Genomic DNA, 21,314 nt, shown 5'->3' on the forward strand with positions numbered 1-21,314 from the left:
GCCCCATGCCCTGGGAGTGTCAGCCTTGGTGAGATCCCTCAGAGGCTGAGTGAGCAGGGTGAGGTCTTTGATGAAACGGCCACAGTAATTTACCATCCCCAGGAAACTGCGGACTTCCATTACTATGGTGGGCGGTGGAGCATCTTGGATGTCCTTGACTTTGGCGGGGTCGCGAACGATGCCAGCTGCAGAGAATACATGCCCAAAAAAATTCAACTTGTAGTTCAAAAACTCACACTTGTCTCAGTGCAGAGTCAGGCCGGAGTATTGCATCCGCTGGAGTACTCTTCTCAGCCGAGCACAATGTTCTGCTATGGTGGGGGCATGAACAAGAATGTCATCACTGACATTTATGACACCTGGAAGATCCGCAAGTATTTTGTGGATGACATTTTGAAATACCTCAGCCTCTGGATATACAGAAACTCAGCCTCCGGTATGTCGCAGCCCCACATGGGTTGAAAAAGTGGTGATGTATCTCGATTGCTCATGAAGTACAAGCTGATGGTACCCTGATCTGAGGTCTATCTTTGAGAACCAACGAGCCCCACTCAGCTCTCCATTTAGGTCATCTATCATAGGTGTGAGGTGCCTTTCCTTTTTATGGCGCATTGGGCAGTCTCAAGTCCACACAGATGCGCACCTCCCCTGGCTGCTTGGCTCTTTGGCGACCACAATTGGGGATGTCCAGGGCGTCGGCCCTCTCACCTTTTTGATGATGCCAGCAGCCTCTAGTTTGTTGAGTTAATGCTCTACTTGCGGTCTCAGATGAAAAGCAATGCGACGATGTCGTAGTGCCACCAGTAGACAGTTTTGTCAATGGCAACTTGACCTCATGGCCTTTTAGGCATCCAATTCCATTGAACAAGCCGGGGCACTATTGTAACATGGCAGTGATTAATTCCTCATGCACTCCCAATGCAAAAGTCACTATGCCCAGTGATTCAGCTGCTCCACATCCAGCAGCATGCCGTGACCTGCGACTGCCACATACACTTGCTGCTCAATGGCCCTCGACCCATGGGATATCTGGGACTTGAACTTGCCCCTGATCTTCAACAGAGTTGATTGACCATAGGCGAACACGTTGACTGTAGTGGGTTGTAATACAGGACTCGGCTCCATTCCTTGGTATACAGCTTCGGACATGATGTTGATAGAGGCCCCTGTGTCTACCACTGCTTGAGTGTTGTGGCTCCCCACCATAATTACACATTTTGGCAACTTGCAACCACCGTGCCTATCATGAAAATCGAGTGTACAGAGTGCTCACCCTCGTCATCTATGTCGCTGGTGTAGGGCTGGTCTCCACCAACCGTGTTGACGGATGGTTTTGAGGTGGATCCTCTTGTTGAGCGGCAGACTTTGAGGAAATGATTGAACTTTCCACATCCTGCAAACCTCTTTCCTTTTGCTGGGCACTCTGTTGGGCGATGCATGGATCCACCACAGTATCCACAACTTTTGGAAGCGGTTATTGGTCTCCTCGGTCTTGACTTGCTAGTCCCCTGCATGACAGCGTTCTACCTTCACTGTTCCTTGCAGTGCCGCGTCCATATGAGATGCCCGGGCTTTGGACAACTCTTTCATCCTTCCTTTGTTAGGGTGTCGGCCAGCGAGCGACCTGATTCCTCTAGCATCCTCCCACATAGCTTCGCTGATGCACAGCCCTGAATGATTTCCCCTGATTTCCTCCCTTTCATTGTCAAAACGGCATGTGCTGGCCAACTCTTTTAACCGCATATAAAAAGTGTCAATGGATTCCTCGGCATGCTGTCTCAACTGACGAAAAATGAACAGTTCATAGTCTGTATTTATCATCGGTTCAAAATGTTCATTGAGGGCTTCAATGAGGGTCAGATATGTTTTTGGGGTGGCCTTGGTTTTGGAAATCCAATGAATGTCTTTTCCACCCAGGTGAAGGATAATTGCTTGTTTTTGTGCATTCTCTACCTTTGTAGCTTCGAAGAAGAGGAACACTTTCTCTACCCAGTCCTTCTATCTCGAGGCTTGGGCTGATGGCGCACCTTCTATGACAAATGTTTAATTTGGCAGAATATTGGCCATGGTGACATGCAATGCTGTATGTCATTCTGTCCTCAAACGCGCGTTGCTGCGCCCTACGTAGTCGTAGATAGATGCTGTATCCCGATCCCTTAATGTGTGGCCTTTCTTTTCTGTCCCTGCACAGTGGCGGGCACACGCACCCGTGACCACTTTCAAACACGTAAAGTAGTGGAGCCTTCACTGATGCAGGTAAAGTGTCTCTGCACTGTTCTGCCCTGCTCAAGTATGAATACAGAGTGCCACATACAATTGGTTGGAGGACTGGAGGGAGCACAAGTCACACCGTGTGCAGTGTGAGTAGGAGCCGTTGTTTGAAATGGGCCCCCAGGGTGACTGACCTCGTCAGCGTGCGTCGTGCCTCCAGGAAACACAAAAACAGATGCTTTGGCAGTAGTCTGCAGGCCTTATTGATTGGCTACATCAGTGAGCCCGGTGCCTCCCAAGACATGAGACAGCTGCTCCAAGGGGTGTCTGCAGGCCGTATCAGAACCAGCTTTACCTTTGCAGACACTCGCTACAGGTGGGTGTGGCCATCGGATAAGACGGAGCATCGAGGAGGTTGGCCGAAACACACGGTGCAGTGCAGTATGCAGGCAGGGTCCGGAGTACAAACCCTCGTTGCCAGTGTTATGTTTCTTGTGGGGTATGTATATCCCCCTACTTAAACCGCATGCATAAATAAAGACTCGGACAACAAATGGTTACGTCCGGCTGTGATTAACTTTCGCGCGCAGCCTCAACACCCTTTTATTTGCTACCACTATGTGACCCGGACTAATCCACGGGCACCTTGAAATGACAGAGGGAAAACCTGCATTTCCTTTGATTTACTTTTTCATTGGAAGAATCTGTGTCACAGTTGCGTCACTGCAGCAGCGACTCATCAAGCACCTCAGCACTGCGCCTAAGTGGAAGCCCTTCTGCCCATTTGTGACAGGATCGCACCAGGTGCCAGGGATGCTCTCTGTTTTATGCCAGAGCCACATGCTTCCTTTAAAATTACATACCCTAAAGGCCAGCTTGTCGCACTACACCCTCTATGTAAGCTCACAAATTATATTCTGATTTCTCCTGACTGTATAATATATCCCACTAGTTCCAACTGTCACTTATTTACTCAGTACTAAAGGCATGCTGATATGCCCTCTCTGAAGTCGGATGCTACTTTGAATATAACGGGTGCTCTTATTAATACCTGCTCACTGGTTAAGCATAGACATGAAGCCTCAGACCTGATGATTGAAAATCTAGACCTAGACTGCCTTTTCATCATGGAAACTTGGAGAAAAGAGTACTCTGGGCTGGATCTATTAGAGGCAGTACTGAAGGGCTACATTATCTCTCGATCAGACAGCTCTAGCCGCATAGGCTGCAGCCTAGCTATAATCAGTAAAGAACATCTCAACTGCACATTAGAGCAGATACCTAACCTGCCAAACGAGGTATATGAAGCAACACATTTTAGACTTAAACCAAAGGCCACTTTGGCGGGTCTCTTAATACATTGTCCTTCAGGCCCTCGGGCAAGTTCCTCTCGATGTGGGGACGGATCTTGGAGCCTTTCATCATGCACTCAAATGTTACTATTTTAGGAGATTTTAACTTCCCTTTAGTACCTCCACAGGAGATGTAGACGCCAATTTTGAACATACAGCAGAAGGGATTACTAACTGGCTGAAGAATGCTTTGGATAAGGTAGCACTAACAAGGGTTAATTGCCCCAATAAGAGGAAGGAGTCAGCCCCATGGTTCTCCACCAAACTCAGAGAACTAAGGCAACTCTGCCACAGGCAGGAAAGGAAATGGTGAAAAATTCTACACAGCAACAAAAAAGAGAAGCATCGATTCTCACTAGCCACATATAAGGGAGCGACTGGTGAAGCTAAAGCCTCCTCTTATACACTGAAAATCAGGCTAGCTACGAATTCTACTAAATAATTTTTAAAATTAGTAAAGAGCCTATCCAGTCCCCCCAGCAAGCAACTGGCTGATGTATCCCAAGCCTTTTGTGATAACCTTGCTATGTTTTTTAGGGATAAAATTCTTAAGATAAACTCTGAATTTAATCTAAAGAGGAGATGCACCTAGCTTAACACGCATCCTCTGCAGTCCCTTCAATGCTGGCTTTCTTGCCGATTACAGCTAACCAGGTCAAGGAGACCAGATGAGTATTAAATTAGGCTCTCCTACCAATCCATGCCCTCCAAAAACTCTGGAGTTAGTCCCTGATCTAGAAGTGGAGGTTTTCTATCACATACTGTCACTGGGAGTGTTTCCTGAGAGCTGGAAGGAAGCCGTGATCATCCCACTGTCAAAAAGCCCAATGTAGATCTTGAGGAACTTAAGGACTATTGTCCAATCTGCCTGTTCGCCACCCCAGCAAAAATTCTCAATAAACATCCGAATAACGAGTTAGTGAGATTTATTACCGATGATGGTGTCGGGTAGGTTCTCATTATCCTAATGAGACTACTGGATTTGGGCAGCAGAATCACCTGTACTGAGGGGGACTGAGTCTGATCCTGCACTATGTGACACCTGTCAGCCTAATCCGGGTTTGTTCCGGCTAACTAGCAGTACCTCATCTCCACCCAAGAGCAGGGGTGATTGGGGCAACCGGGCGCATGACATACATGACTCCTCAGGAATCATGGTCACTCAGATCACATCTGTTTCTCTCAGTTACATTAGTCTCACATATGCAAGGACAATCAGAGTCCGAGTATAGTTCAATAAGGTTTTATTGAAGTAACTGCATCTTAGATAATAAAGCATGTATTGCAATAATTAGGACTATGAAGCACAATAAGGTTAAAATTGTGACAAGGAGAGTAAAACACAAGAATAACGCTAAAAACTACTGTCACTAAGGTTTGTAGGTATAGTTCCTACCTAAGCTATGTTAGAGCACAGCATGTTAAGCTCTAATTCTGCCTTTCAGGTTCTCCCTGGGAAGACATTATCCCTCATACCTGAGCAAGAGGCCTGTAGTCTACATAAGCAGCTGTAGCGAAGCAATCAGCATACAGTCGTGGTCATCTGGCTGAAATCTCCCTCTAGCGTACATGGGTCAAAGTAGTGTTTTTATAATAAAACAGATGATGTTCCAAGAAAGGATCCCAATGTAAGAGTGTGTATGTTTCTGTGAACATAGGAGACAAAGTGTACCACTTTTGCTGGCAACCTATCTTACTGCAGCCTTGAGAAAAGCACAGAGTGAGAGAAATGTCTTGTTTAAGAACGCAGGGCTGACCTAGGCGAAGAACAGCTGGATAGAGAAAATAAAACAAGACTACAAATGTAGCTAATGTCAAAATAATAAAATGAAGCCGAATAAAATATATCTAGGTTAAAGGTAACAGCGGCAGGCCTCATATGCTAAAATAACGTGAATAAAATTATAAATAAAATAGCTACACAACACCCTCCCCTTGCCGATTTCAAAGGTGGTTCGAAGCCTACTTTAATTTATAAAACTAAAATGCATCTTAAAGCATATATATGGGAGTGCCAATGATGACAAGTTAAAATACACTTGAGCATGTATTAAAAGGACAATTTAAAATGTTAATTATGGTGGCAATAAACCCGAATTTCAAAAGTCAGAGTCATTTTTAAAGGGGCCAATTGAATCCAGGATAATTGAAGATAAGAAATCTTCCACTACCGGCAGGTGGTAAGGTAGGAAGTTCCTCGCCAAGGAAAACCAAGGAGCATTTGTGTTACAAAGCCTGAGCTCCCGCCAAGGCAGCAGCATGATCCACAAAGGGCGACTCATAAACAGGTTCCCGTATCAAACCCACCCTCAACGTGCATGTTTGGTAATGAGCCCTCAGTGAGAACATCAACAGATCAGCGTCCAATGAAAGCAAGCGCTGTCTAGAAAGATACATTTTCAGTGCACATTCGAAAGGGCACCAGAGGCACCGAAACACAGGCTGCACACAGTGCAAAACTGGTCTGTATGACAGAGACCAGTCACTCTCCACTCGCTCCAAGAGTGGTGCTACAAAGTACTGCATCACGCGTTTACGACACAGCTGCGCTTGTGGAAACACTTTCAGTCCTCCTTGTTGTAAAGGGACAGCCATTGCACAGAAAAAGCAGCAACAGCAAAATGTCACCTATTATAGCCAAAGTTATCGGAAATTCCCCCGAAAATACTGGAAAATATTGAGTGTATGGCTGAAGGTATTAATCCAAATATAGAGGAGAAGGTGTGAACGAAACCAGAACCAATAGCCTTAAAGAAATGTGCGATTCCAGTAGTACTGGACCAGTTAAATATCCGACCCACAAGTTCACCAAAGTGTCTCAGAAAGTTAGTACTTAAAAGGGACTTTATCTCTGCAGATGACCTTGCAACCTGAAGCACATAGGTCTCGCGTGCAGAAGTAAGCCCCACATGTTTTTGAAACAATAAAGCCTTGAATCTTCTCAACTTGTCAAAATTCACATTTGAAGTAGCGATATGGGGCCAAATCTAAGCTACTTCCCTCTGTCGTGTAGGAGGAAAAAATACATTCCCGAAGCATGTAACAATTTTGGAGACCGAAATGACAAACTGTTCTGGCTCGCATCCCACAAGAGCTCTCACTATTAAGGAGCACATAGCTGCCATTCGAGAACACCTGGAACGCAAGTCTAATCAAGGGGACTTGGACTCCCTTCAGACAAAAAGCTAAGTTTGCTGTCGAAGCTTCGCACGCCCCTTGCAAGGCAGCTGTACAAACCATTGAATGGCTGACAGAAGTCTCGCTTCAACTACCGCTAAGAAAGACCTCTTTCATGCCAAAGAGGCATTTGCACGAGAAGGGTAGCTCCCACACCTCATGTATGTAACTATCTCCTAGCCTTTCATATCTACCCACTGGAATGTGTTTAAGCAGGATTTGAATATTTGAATTGAAGTGTTAAAATAGGCACATTGATGACCCCATGTATTTACCATTCAGCAGATGGTATTTCAGCCACAGTAAAAGGCAACTTTTCCAATTTTTCAAAATTTAACATGACATAGGTCGCTTCCTTCTTGGCCCTCAGTTGTTGTTGTCACATTATATTAAATGTAGAAAATATGTCACTTGCGGTAACGTGTTGCCAGGGAACTGACCTTCTTTCAGTGTTTGTAGTTTCCAACCTAACTGCAAAATGGATCTTAGTTGACTCTGTCCATGGTGTAAAGAAGACATGTTGCTCTGTACTATGTCTATTACAGAGGAAACGATGTTGTTTAAGGTGTATGTTCGGTCGGACAGGGTATTAATCCCATCTACAACAGCTAATGCTGTCTGTATATTTTCCTGGTCTATTTGCCTTAACCAGGCAGTGTTCCTTGTTGAGAAAGCTTCTAAATGTCATTATAGACTGCATATAAGAAGCGCTTTCTGCGTTGTTTTCTGGCGCCTAACATGAAATCCTGTAAATCAGTATTATTAGACAAGAGACTGAGGTGTTCTTTACCAGCATCTAGTGAGGAACTCTTCAACCATTGCTGGCATAGTCTCCCTGCACTGCATGTTGTCACTATAACCGCGTGTTCAGGTGACACAGAGCGAGGGTCAGCCCTACTTGTTCTAAAAACCCCCGTGGAGTTTACAAAACGTTTATGATACCCTTTGGTATTTATTGGCCATAATAACCACCCACCAGGACGTGAAAATGAAGCATTAAATGTACCATTTTGGATCCATTCATAGAGTTGATCTTCTGTTGCATTGATAAACTTTAACCATTTGTAAAATTTTGCAGGGGCAGGAATACTGGGCGCATTCAAATCCTTAATTTTTGCTAAGCCTTAACAACTTGTCTGTTGTACAGTTTCATTTAAAAATATCATTTGAACAGGTATCAGGCATGCTCTAAATAAAGCTTCCTTTCCCCCTTATTTGCCAATATTTTGTTCCCCACACACTTTTTAAGTCAATCAACTTCAACCAATATTCATAGTCTTCTATAGACAACCGGGAAACAAAGGAATCCGAATAAATGAATTTTGTATCCGTCAATAATATATGTACATTTTCCATCAATGGCAATTTGAAATGTATGCCTCAGAGTTTTTAACATTGTGCCCAGAAAAACTTGAACATTTTTCAGAATATGTTTTAGAACTCCCTTGTGGTGGAGTCAGGCAATGTTCCGACTCCACCACAATGTTGTGTGTAATTAAAGATCGTCTTCGGGGTACTTGCTCTGTGAATAAAATGGTGTCCATAATAATTATAACAGAACAGGTCTACACAATTCTCTTTGGATTGATAAACATCCTCACTTTCATTTCAAATGCAGTAAAATATTGCAACTCAGTCATCATAGAATCAACTGTTTTCACATCCCAGTCATCAGAAACAACTCCGGGTATTATTACATCATTCATAGAAAGTTTTAAAACATATGGAATTTAAATGACCTCCGTCGGGCCGTATATATCAAATGTTGACTTTATCCCAAACAATCCCATCAGAAATTGGCTTAGCGGAAATGTTCTCGATAGACAAGTCTCTGGGACCTTATGAGAAGAGAAATGAGGTTTTAGGACCTCATCCACCAGTTCAACTGTTGATCGTTCAGGAAGGTAATGAACATGTATTACTAGAAAGAAAGTAATAACAAAGCCAATTCAAAGGAGGAAAGCTAATAAAGTCAAGGAAAGCCAAAGGTAGTTCCATGGGAAAAGAAAGTAATTTGTTTTGAGCCAAATTATCAGCCTACGTGTTTTTGACAGTTCAGATGCAGAAGAGGCAGATGAGTCCAAGAAAGTGTCAGTGATGAAGCAGTTCGTGCAAAAACCGGAGCCGTATTCTGAAAGGGAGAATTGGCAGAAGTCTCCAGCTGCGGTTTGTAATAGACTATGCCATCCATTTGTGTAGAATTTGAGAATGATCATTCAACATTTTCTGTGTTGCTTGTTGTAAAAGATGCTAGTGGAACTAATGAAAGATCATTTTCCACCTTTCCCAAGCTCGGTGAGGTATCAGCGTTGCTGTTTAAAACTTGTAGAGGGATATCTTGACCAGTAGTGAGAGGGATTTGGGTACTACTAGTTGTTCCTATTGGTCTGCTGTGCATGATCGGCCACATGGTATAACTTGACATTGTCGATGGAGACAAAGCAGTTTTCCTTTAGAGCCAGGCAGCAGTGGTAGAATAACAGTTCTGGTATGTGTATTCCCAGGACTGGAATCAGTGCACAATAGGAAGAACCAAACTCCTTTTTCACAGCAACTTTTTCATGTACTAGATCCCTAATCTTTGGAATCCAGCCTGTAGATGTTATTGGTACATCCTTAATTCCCAAGGAGGCAGCACTGGCACTGAAAATTATTGTGCCTTTCACTGACAACCTACGTGAGACAGCTGATAAGTTCAAACTTTCCATGACTGGCATGAGTAGCTGGTTGAAGGAAATCTTCTTAAGCTTAATGCTGATAAGACCGAAGTTATGGTCTTCAGACCCCAACACTCTAGCTGGTCAGATAGTGGTTGTACTCATGTGGGTCCCTCCCTATGCCTGCAGAATCAGTTAAGAACTTAGGGGTTATGTTCGATACCCCCCCCCCCTCAATATCAATTTTCAGGTGAACTGTGTCAGAAGTACCTGCATATTATTTGATCCCTCTGGAAGATTTACCCTTTCATTCCTGAGGAGCTTCTCAAAACAGTGGCAATCACATTAATCACCATGGGACTAGACTACTGTAATGCGATCTATCTTAATATAAACAGTAATTCTATAAGTAAACTTCAGTTGGTGCAAAATGCCGCTGCGCAACTTATTCTTAATATCCCAAAATATCTCTCTGTGAGAGATAACCTTCAAGACCTCCACTAGCTTCCAGTTAGGAAGTGGGTGATTTTCAAAGCGCTCTGCATAGTTCACCTTGCCTTGCACAATAAGGGTCCACTGGCCATCAGGTCTGCCTTTCACCTGTATAAGCCAACTAGGCTCTTACGATCAATGTTAAGCAAAAACATTACTTATCCAGCATTTCTGAAAGATAAATGGGGCGCACGCTCCTTCTCAGTTGCAGCTGCTAAATTATGGAATATGTTGCCAGGCCATATTACAGAAATTGATTATTTTACGTCCCTTCGAAAGCACCTAAAAAATTGGCTTTTCTCATCTTAGCTCTTAATTCCCCTCGGGGTTTTAGGAATTCCAGAATGCAGCACCTTGATACCTTTGGGTTCCAAGCACTGTATAAGTCTATTTTTTCATTTCATTTCATTTTCAGTAATGGAGCTTCTGCTGCCTATTGCTGCTCCCAGAGTTATCCAACCTGGGCTGAGCTGTAGGGGGGTGTTATCCGTGCAGCCATCCTGAGGACCACTTTTTGTGCCTGTGAGTAGGTTGGAGCACTGGAAGGGGACCATGAGGCGTTAAGGGAGTGGAGTAAGACCGGCTGCAGCAGTGACAAATCCAGCAGCAGCAGCGCCTGGGGCATGTGAGGCTAGAGGCAGAGGCCTGTGTGGGCCCCCTGGTGACAGAGACCCTGAGGGGCCCAGACGGTCCACAAGCGAAAGAGGAGAGTCGCGATCGGCGGTGGCCCAGCAGTCCCAGCATGAGAGCGGTGGAGCTGGGCCTACACATGTGCAGGGCAGCCGGGAGCTGCAGCCTGGACAACTGGGAGCAGAGCAGCCTGGAGGGGCTGCAAATCAAATTAACAGCAGCTAGTGACCCCTGGGAACCTGTCTTCCCCTTTCTTGCACCCATGCCTGTCGAGTCATTGGGGGGGTCTGCTGGTACTTTGTCCCACCTCGGTGATTGGGTGTCTACCCTGTGGACTGCACCCATTTCCCTTTGCCCTCACAATCAAAGTGCCCTAGTCCAAAGTGCTGGTGTTGCTCAGTCTCCGGAACCAGTGTCTTGAAGATCCCAGGATCAACGTCTCCCCGTCTGAGAGTCTCCTGCAGACAGTTTCTACCAATATCTGTCTCTTTGGCCTACTTACTGTCAGGTTGTCCATCACTGTTCCCAGTGCGTTTTTTTTCTGCCCCCAGTATTTCTCTCTTCATTTCACCAATGTTGACGTCTCACTGTCCCAAATGTTAATGTTAAAGTTAAGGTGTTCTTATATCACCCCTCATCTTTGTCTTAATGTCAGTGTTGGTGTCACCAAGTCCTCAATATCAGTGTCTTCTTGTTCCATTGTCCAAAACTTTCTGTTTGGTGTCATGTCTCTCTTTTCCAGTGTCTCTATCTCTAGAGGTCTGGCCTTCCTGTGCCAGAGGTGGTAAATCCTTGGTTCCAGTGTCATCTTCTCCATGTGTCTCCCACTTCATTGCTGCAGTGTGGCCCAATACTAGTGCCTCAGTCTCTCTATCCCAATGTGAGTTTATCTAGCACTGCCTGTATCTCTGTATTGCCAGTGTCAAGGTTTTCTTGTGACAGCATTTCCTTGTCTCCAGGACGATCCCCGTGGCAATTTCCATATCTCATTTCCCAGATTTGGTGTCTCACAGACCCTGATATCAGTGTTTGTGAGTGTCTATCAATTCACAAGAGTTCGTGTCTTCTAGTAACTGTCTTTCGCTGTGTTGAAGTGTTTTTGTTCCCATGCCCCACTTTCAATCTTTGTGCATGGGTGTCTGCATTTAAGCTTCTATGTGTGCATGAATGACTGTATGTGTGTTGCCCTATATGTGCCTGGATGTGTGTTGGGTCTGCATGAAGACATGTCGATGTACACGCCCCTCTATTTCTTGTTATTTAAAGTTTTGTAAAAGCTGCATCTGTTTGGCGACTTCATAATTGGGAAACATTCTTAACAATGTGTTATGAACAACTCAGACGTTTTCCACGCAAGCTCACCACGCTTGCCGGAACAACGCATAGCATTTTTTGTGCCTTAACGGCGCATGTGCTAAACTACGCATATGCGTGGTTAAGGCACAGAAAAAGCCATGCGTTTGTCGGGAGAGGACGAGGACACGGTGTGGTAAGTGGGGCTGGGGCAGGGGTTGGGGTGGATTAAGAGATTGAGGTAGGTGGGGGATTGGGCGGGCTATTTTTTTTTAAGGGGTGGGCGGTTTGGGTATTTTTTTTTTTTAGGGCTTAGGGTGTGGGGTCGGGCTATTTTGTTTTTTTATGGGGCAGGATTGGGGGTTGGGTATTATTTATTTATTTACGGTTTAGGGTGGGGGTGGGTTAGTTTATTTTTAAAGGGGTGGGGGATGCTTTAAGGAAGGATTGGAGGAGGGAGGAGAGAAGAATAGGAAGCATTGGGAGGACGTGATGAGGTAAGTGGGGTTGGGGCAGGGTTGGTCGGTATTTTTAGTGGCGGAGTGGATTTAGGGCTTAGGGTGGGGGGTGTTGGAGTAGTTTAGTTTTTAGGGGCGGGGGTGGGGGGATCATAGTAGTTTTCTTTAGGGGGCTCATGGCAGGTGGGAAGGTCGGGGTAATTTAGTTTTTAGGGGTGGGGGTCAGCATAGTTTTTTTTAGGGCTCAGGGTGGATGGGGGTTGGAGTTATCTACTTATTAGGGGTGAAGGTTTTAGGGCTCAGAGCTGGTGAGGGATGCCAGGGTAGTTTAGTTTTTAGGGGCGGGTGGTGGGGATGGGGTCGTTTTTTGGGGGGCTTAGTGTGTGTGGGAGGGGTCGGGGTTGTTTTTTTGGGCTCAGTGTGGGTGGGGGGGTGGTAGTAGTTTAGTTTTTAGGGGCGACTGGGGGTCGGGATAGTTTCTTTTTTTGGGTATAGGGCGGGTGGGGGTTCGGGTACTTTAGTTTTATGGGTCAGTGGTGTAGGGGGTTGGGATAGTTTGTTTTTAGGGCAATACTGAGTTTAGGTATTAGGGGTGGGGCCAGTTTTGGGGCTCGGGTGGGTGGGGGGTTTGTATGAAGAGAATCACGTATGCCGTTTCGTTTGCCGTTTCCACGTATGCCTTTACAACGATTTTCGTGGTACAGGCATGCGTGGAAACAATGTGGTTGTGGTTCCGACCGTGTTGTTAAGGCATGCATTGTTCCTGCATGCGTGGTTCCATCATACACCCTCTCATAATGTTTTGGGTATAGAAATGGGTTCAAGCTTACACCACAGGTGCATAACATGCTGTGACTGACAAAGTGACCCATTAAGCAGCATCTTAGACTCAAAGTAGAACTGAGTCAGTTCATTGGTACTGTCGGCGTCAGTGTGTTACAAACTGCAAAAAAATTAGAGGTGTTGGAACCACTACAGTCTTTCTCTGGCATCCGCTGCTTAGCAACCAGTGATGTCAGCCTGGGAGACTGGCAGAGTCTGGAAAGATGAGATGAGGGTTTATGCAGGGACCAGGAGCTTGTAGGATACCAAAGCCAAATCTGGTGTTTTTTCAATATATATTTTTCAAAGTTTAAAGCAGTACCCAGAGGAATTAAAAAAAAGAACTCTTACAGATTTGAAGATTTCTCTACAGCAACAAAGCTGTCTGGTGTAAAACATAACTAAAGCATTGAGAGGAACTTAAATCCACCCCTTGCCCCTCCCCCACAGAAGAGAGACCAGTGCTGACAAAGAAGGTGAGGGCAGCAGAGCCTCCTCTTTCTTTCTCCTTGGAGGATATATTGGCATGTTGCCCCTCATCCTCCCACGCCAGGTGAGGCCAGGTGGACAGTTCCTCTGATATGCAGGTGGTTCATTTGATCTCATAAGGTAAATGTTATGGAGCGGACACATCATCGACAAAAACACCAACACTGTTCAATCACAAAAACAACTCTCCAAAACTTTAGAGTCAATAATGATTCTCCAAAAGTCATCAACGTTCTCAACACCAGAAGCCCAATTGTTAGCCTTTTGCTTGGCTGGGTATGACCAGCATTAAAATAGTTTTGCTCTTTCCAGTCCGGATGAAATAACCAGAAAAGCAAGACTGGTGACACGTCAAGTCCACTGAATTAAAAAATTAGGCTTTATAGGGAAAGCTTGCCATATCATTCAGTACTGAAAGATTAGTCACTATCTAAATCTGCTCGGTGTCAGTTCTTGGCGGAGCACCAAGATAGAACAGCACAGAAAGCTGGGGCCAGGATAAGGCCTACTGGCAATGTTTATGAGAATAAAATTATGCCTTTAAAGATGAGAATAATGCAATAGATGGAAACTGTGCCAGGAAAGACCAGAGGGTCTTCCCTCGACATACACAAATGGCTGTGATGAAATTGCTTCTTGTGCCACAGGTGACAAAGGAGAGGCAGAGATCTTGAAAACCCTGAATAACTTTGGAAAGAGGACCGGACTCTAGTCCTTGTAGGATGACCTGTTCCCTCACTACTGATATGAGAGGGGAAAGTATATTTCTAACTAAGGTGGCCCAATGGTACAGGATGACAGTAAAGACATTTCCCCCTGTCACTGCTTGGACCTTAGAGGCAGCTGCCTCAAATATCTGCATATCTTCACTATAATAACAACTTCAATGTGTTCAAAATTATATTAAGGAGGTCGTCAGAGAGACAGGCATTTCAGTAATTTCAGACCGATTTTGCCACTAGTTCGGCTGTCTTGCTTGGGGGTAAAGATGCCATCAGTGCAGACAAAATGGTCGCTACTGAAATGGAGGCTAAGTGCCCTGGCCAACATTTTCTGGACAAGTATTAAAGAGCTGAGCCATGCCTGACACCTTGAAGAGACGCCTTCGACCCTCTCCCTTGGAACTGAGCCAGCATGGTTCACCAAGCAGTTGATTCACCACACTCAAGCCTTAGACCCCACCCCATGCCAAATTCATAACATTCTTCCCCTAGTAGCAGGACTGATTGTTTTAAGCAGCTCTACTCACATCATCAATATATAGTTAGTTTGCATGGTTAATGTACTGCTTGCCCAAAGGACAGGATTCCTGGTACATCATATTCTTCCCCATCCCCTGGGTAAATACTTGTTGTGGCTAGATATGTAAAGGAACAAACTACTTCCTCTGCTGGTGCTTGCTGCATTCGCTGTGAGTCTAATTGGTTCCTTTCAGAAAAGGACACAATCAATGAGATCTAGAATGGGATGGTCAGTCTCAACATCATACCTGACAATAAAAAAAAAACTATTTTTTCTTTCTCAGAAGGCTGAGCTTTCGCCACCTGAGGTTGCGGCTGTCAGGAGAACAGGCTTGCTGTGAGTCTGTGGATTTCAAAACCATTATGCAGCACATGGGCTTTGCGCATGTAGTCCACCAGGTGTTTTTGCACAGGATACCTGTTTTTTGGATTTTTACTCTGTGTGATTCTCACTACTGGTAAAGTTACAGCAATTGGAAGGAGCGCAGCTACGGCAGGAATCCCTGGGCTGGTTACATACGAACCACCTAGTGAATCTTACCTTAGCTGCATTTTACGAAATGTTGATTGCTGCTCTCTGCAACGCTGTGTAGCTGTTTGACATACTATGAGGAGCCAGTCTGCCTCAAAATAGCATCCCATGTGGGAGAGATGCTATATGCATGTAGAGTCAAGTCAACAAATGCTTTCAAATGAAGCAATACCACTGCCTTTAGCCAGTTCCAGAGATCTTTGAACAATAACTAACTTGAAGAGGTTTTCAAAGCCAATACTAGAATTGAGAGGCAATGATCTGGAGACAAATTCCACATTCAGTAAATAGCTGGGACCAAAAAGGGGCCTCTTGCCTCCCTGAAAAGGACACCATTGCTTACCTGGGAAATGTGCCTGATCACTCCTATATACAAGTTTGGTTTTCTGGTCATCCAACACTCAGTCCTTAGGAACTGTTAGGTGTCTCTGTGCCGAAATTGCAATCTCAGGATAAACTACAGTGGGTGCTTCTCCGTGAAGTAAGATACCAAGATCAGTCTCCTGTGGAACCGACTCTTCTTCCCACCAGACCTCCGCTGGCATTAACTATCCACAGATTTTGGTCATCAACGAAATGCAGTCCCAGTACAGCAAACAAAGGAATACAGCAGCTGGACATGTAAAACTCCTACATATGACAGGTGCCCTGGTCTCAGAGAAAATACAGCATGCCACATAGAAAGCAGCACAGCGCACAGTGAACTTGTACCTAGTTCCTTCATAATGTCCCTTAAACACCATTCCACACTATGGAATTATAACCACATTAACACCAATTTCCCTAATGCAGTGATATAGGCCAAGCTACTAATTTATGCATACAACATGGCATCCCTCAACTTCCCCCACTCATTCTACCTCCATTACCCGCGTCCCAAAAAAAGCAGAGTAAAAAATGTAACTCACTGAAAATCCAAGTCATCTTTCTCCAGGGCTTTAAAACGATACAGTGCCACAAAGTAATGCGTCTGCAGGAACCCGGCTCTTGGTCCAGCCTTATTCTGGCAAGATGAAACACATGAGTTAGCCCGATCCTTCATAGTTCGTGCAACTACTCTAAATTACTCTGAACACTAGTTCTCGGAGAAACAGGCTGGTGAAGAAGCTCTGCTTTAAAAGAACCAGTCAATGTTACGAGTAAATATGTAGAGCAAGTTTACAGTTTTTTCTAGGAAAAAAAAGTTTGCGCAGTGGGTGATTTAAACATGGTGCCCGCAGACAAAGATGCCGTGGTGTGAGGAGAGCCACCCAGTGGGATTTCTGCATAGGGCAGACATTTGTCCACCCCACTGGCAGGCCTGCGAATCGGCTGTTTCTAAATCACCCCTACAAATCTTTAAATCGGGCCTTTTCAGTTGTGGCACCTTTTTGTGGAATTGATCTCCCTCCTTCCATGACTTCAATTTTATAAAGAGACCAAAACCTACTTTTTAACTTTTATATTTAACAACATGTGATCTATGTTTGACATATTGGTATATGTTTGGCTTTTAATGATGTTTTCTTATTTTTAGAAAATTCTATGTTATGTGTGATAAACTGGGGTATTTATTATATTTTATTTTATTAATGACTGTGCCAAAACGGCTTTTGGCAGATATTCGTTTTTCATCAAAGTAGTAAAACGTTTATGAAAGTGTTTCAATTATTTAAGTGAAAAAAATAGTAAATTAACCTTCTGTATGTGATTTTAGTTTTTCTTAAAAAACAAAGAATTTTGCAGAGGCGTATTTGGAAAAAAATCCTATTTTGGAATTTAGATTGCAGAATTGTGACTCTCGAATAGCTATACTGGCGAAATTGAAATTTCACAAACCCCAATATAAATGCTAAAATTCAGCCAAGCTAACAAATGCAGGTGAATTACCAACTAAAGTCCAAAATTGGGAGGCAAGATATAATTTATGGCAGATGGTGTTTGCAGAAAACAAACACACTTCTGGTTTGGATTAAGCATGAAAGAAGTGACTCTTCAAGACTCGGGCCCTCATTATGACAGTGGCAGGCAGCGGAGGCCGCCCACCAATGTAATTTCGCCATCGCCGGCCCTATTATAGTTTCCCCGCTGGCCCGGCGGGAGGAAACAGTGTTTCTGCCCACCGGCCCAGTGGGGCCTTAACATTACAGCCGGCTCCTAATGGAGCCGGCTGCAATGTGGCGGTGCAGCAGGTGCAGCAGCACCCACCGCGCATTCCACAGCCCGTAATTCAGGCAGTGGAATGCGCAATGGGGCTGTGCATGGGGTCCCCTGCACTGCTTATTCCAAGTGCATCGGCAGTGCAGAGGCCCCCAGAGGCCCCCCCGAGTCCCCTATTCTGCCGGCGTTTCCATGGAGGTGTTTACCGCCATGGACAGGCTGGCAAATGGGGACTTTTAATCTCCAGGGCACCGCTGCTTGCAACACTGCCCTGGCAGATTACAACCGGCTGGACTGCCAGGACCGCCAGGCTGCAGGCTGGCAGCAGCCTGGCGGTGTTGGTGGTTGGACCATGGCAGCTCCGCCACGGTCATAATGTTGTGGTCAGGGTGCCACTTTGGCAGCGGTCTGACCGCGACCGTGACTCTGGCGGTCTAGTGACCACCAGGGTCATAATGACCCCCTCAGTGATTAAGAGGTAATCCTTCAAGTGGTGGAAATCTGGCACTTCAAAGCACTCATTATCATCAAGGGATTGCTGGATGGAAATGCTCTAACCGGCCACAAGTCCTTGCTGTGGCTCCCTAGATAGCTGATGCCTGCACAAGCATCTGGGGTACTGCACTTCTTACTGGGAAGGTAGAAGAACAAATGAGAATATGGGATCACCACCAACTGTCTTCTGCTGGCCAATAAACAAAAGGCAACCCATCCCCTGCAGCCAATATCTGTGGACAGCTTAATCAGCAATGTCCGTGGTTTGCTATATAAAACACCAAAGAGAGGTCCAGCAGGTCTAGCCATTTGGTCCCCTACCATTCCACCCAACCAAGACATCAACCTCCACCTGAAGAGTGAGCGACTGATGATTAACATCACGTAACCACTACACCATTATTCCAAACCCTGAAAAAGGGACTGGTTTGAACTTTACTAAAGAATCTACAGAACATTTGGCCGGGCAGAGAAGATACCCTCTTTTCTGTCTTTAAAACAAATGCAGCAAAACAAATTAGTGCGGAGGTGGAAGAAGAGGATGGTCACGTGTATCAACATCATAAATTTGGAAAAATGTATATAATGGAGAAGGGAGTACTTAATAGTGCCCATACTCAATATGTTGTGCCTCTCTCCAGCATGCACAAAGATCGCAACAAATCTTAAAAAATAAAATAAAATGCCCCTTTTATAAAGTCAGTTCGCTCTTCAGTTTTAAAAGTCCTTTATTTAGGTTTTCATAAAATCAGATTGTGTGATGAGAAACTTGTCATCAGCAGACGATTAAAGTGACCCATATCTCATTGATAAGTCCCAAATGTGAGAAATCATTGACAAATTGGTTTTTATACACCAGCAAATCAAATCATAGCTGCGATTTGGTAGGAAAATTGAATGGTAAGTGGTCATAATATTGTGGAAATGTCACATTTTGACTTCAAATTACCTTTTATTTCTAAATGTGTTTTTTAGAGTTGTATGGCATGCACATTTACCACAGATTCATCCTCCTGGAACTTGAGTAGTGAAACTAGTTGTCTAAACTCTAAAGCGTTTATTCACTCCATGATCCAGGAAATCATTCTCTGAGCAAATCATACTGATAGGGAAAGTTTATTTAAAAACACCAGTTACAGAGATCTTGGAGTCGTATCTGTCACAAACAAAAGTGTGCACGTACCACGATGAACATGTGCTTTAAATGCATATATAAAGCACTCCAAACTGAACACATGATTCAGGTGATATTTAGGAGCAGTATGCTCATTTCTTGGCGCTGTCAGTGTGTGGTTTTTTTTTTTTTTTTTTGCTTTGACAGCAGCGTGATCTGTTAGGTATTGTTAAAGGCATGTCTTTGGACAGTTTTAAAATCAATAAGTTTGAGTTGGGTCTAACAGAGCAATTCAGTGCTTGGGTCCAATCATCAGTCACCGATTTATGTTGAGCTAAAATATACCATACAAATCTATGAAATACATTTACAGAAAAATGACTAAGTAAACTCAATAAAATGTTGTAATGAACATGAAATTCTAGAAATAAACTTACACCATAAGTTCACTTATAACGAAATTGTTTTACAACAACCCTCTCCTTATCTTAAGGTGAACACAAACCATTTATTTTATGTTTACTAATTTATATCTTAATCTGGACCCCACCCCTAAACTATGACCCTAATTTTGTCCCTTAGGGAACTTTTGCAAACTGCACCTAAAATGTTAGATTTTAAAATCTCACAGAAGATGGCAGACTTGAAAAAACACAATCACCAAAAAGGTAGGCTTGAAAAACCATCACAAATAGGAAGGCTTTAAATCAGCATACAAGATGGTAGTCTCAGACAGGATGGCAGTCTGTGAAATAACCTTCAAGACTGCAAGGTGGGAAGAGATACTCAAGGGCCTGACTCACAAATTTCACATTTAAGCACGTTTTGTAGTACTAAAAACGTGCTACAAAATGCAATTGACAAACTACATGCGTAGCTCAGCACACACACCCTATAGTTGTGTGTGCTGAGTTATGTGCCCCAACTGCGGAGAATACGGGTCCGGAGAATTCAGCACATATAAGTATAGCACGTGTGGAGTCGCAAGACTCCGCACGTACTCTGTGAATTCCAATAGTAAACTTACTACCACGTGCAAGTTCACCTTTGTGAATCAGACCCAAAATGTCAGACTTGAAAGCCACGCAGTCCACATGATGCCAAACTTAAACGTAGCACACAGTTTGGCACACCAGAAAGTAGCACGTAATAGCAAACTTGAGAGAAGCACACAAGATGGCAGGTGGCACTTATCGGACAGATAAAATCAGGCACCTTGTCATCTGGTGTATTCTTCTCCCCTTTCTTGTCAGCTTCCGGGTTCCCTGAAAAAAAAGAAAAGCGTATCAGATTTGCATACATTTATTTATTTATTTTTAGAAAAGATTTTTGAGCTAAGCTTGCAGTTTGAGAAGCGGAGGTAGGCCCCGAGCTATAAAATAGGGAGCTGGTGCAGAAGTGGCCTCATTAGAGCAATACTGAAAATGCAAAGCTGGAAAGAGAGGGTGTTGCTTTCAAGAGAAAAACACCACAAAACCCATTGTGTACTTACACATCGTACAGTGTCCTGGTTAAGACTCAAAGTTTACTTGGACCACCCCTTGCACCCCTCCCCACCCCCACTGCCAGTTTGCATTGTAACACAATCTTCTCCCAGGCCGTGCCCCATCTGTTTATTTGTTTTTTTTAACTGTTTAACTGTTTTTGTATTTATTAGTAAAAAAACGCACACCAGTGTCAAATCCTGTGGTGTTACTTTCCCTCCAAGACCTAATCATCAGGACTATGCTCTGGCCTAAGGATCACCTTCTGGAGCACCTTCAAAATGAGCTCACAGAAGCCACTCCAAACCACAGGAGGATCACCATGTAACTGTCATGCCGTGTGGGAGACTCAGTAGTGCCTACAAGGTCCTCCTTCCTCCCAAAATTAACCGCCCTTCTTTTTGGACCTACTTGTAGCCTAACGCTTCCAAGACCCTATCCAGGGACCAGTACAAAAAGGCCTTTCTGAAAACCTGAGGACCTAATGTTAACTTTATGAACCCCCATGACAGTGTTTCCACTACTGTGGTGCTCCCTTTTGGCACTGGGCCAGAAGTCAAGAGTCAAACGAAGGAAGAGGGAGGTGGACAACTGCTCACCCTCCAATTCCTGGTCTCTGACAAGAGATGCCACTAAGGAGTTGGACCCACTTGAAGTTCTCCTGTGGAACAAGCGAGCTCCACATAGCGCAGTAAGTACCATGATGGCTAGACAAGAGGACCCTGCAT

At 44.4% G+C, this 21,314-nt stretch overlaps 1 protein-coding gene across 2 annotated transcripts in view; it reads right to left on the reverse strand.

Moving 5' to 3' along the window:
* The window catches only part of STAC3 (SH3 and cysteine rich domain 3), a 163,056-nt gene that overhangs the window by 77,780 nt on the left and 63,962 nt on the right, over positions 1-21,314 (reverse strand). For both annotated transcript variants that reach the window (XM_069230787.1, XM_069230786.1), the window contains exons 7-8: positions 20,318-20,367; positions 16,263-16,357 (exon numbers count right to left, since the gene is read on the reverse strand). In XM_069230787.1, coding sequence (XP_069086888.1) covers positions 16,263-16,357; positions 20,318-20,367 — 145 coding nt within the window. The remainder of the gene's footprint in view (positions 1-16,262; positions 16,358-20,317; positions 20,368-21,314) is intronic.

The sequence above is a fragment of the Pleurodeles waltl genome, chromosome 4_2 (genome assembly GCF_031143425.1).
Source record: "Pleurodeles waltl isolate 20211129_DDA chromosome 4_2, aPleWal1.hap1.20221129, whole genome shotgun sequence".
Classification (NCBI taxonomy): domain Eukaryota; kingdom Metazoa; phylum Chordata; class Amphibia; order Caudata; family Salamandridae; genus Pleurodeles; species Pleurodeles waltl.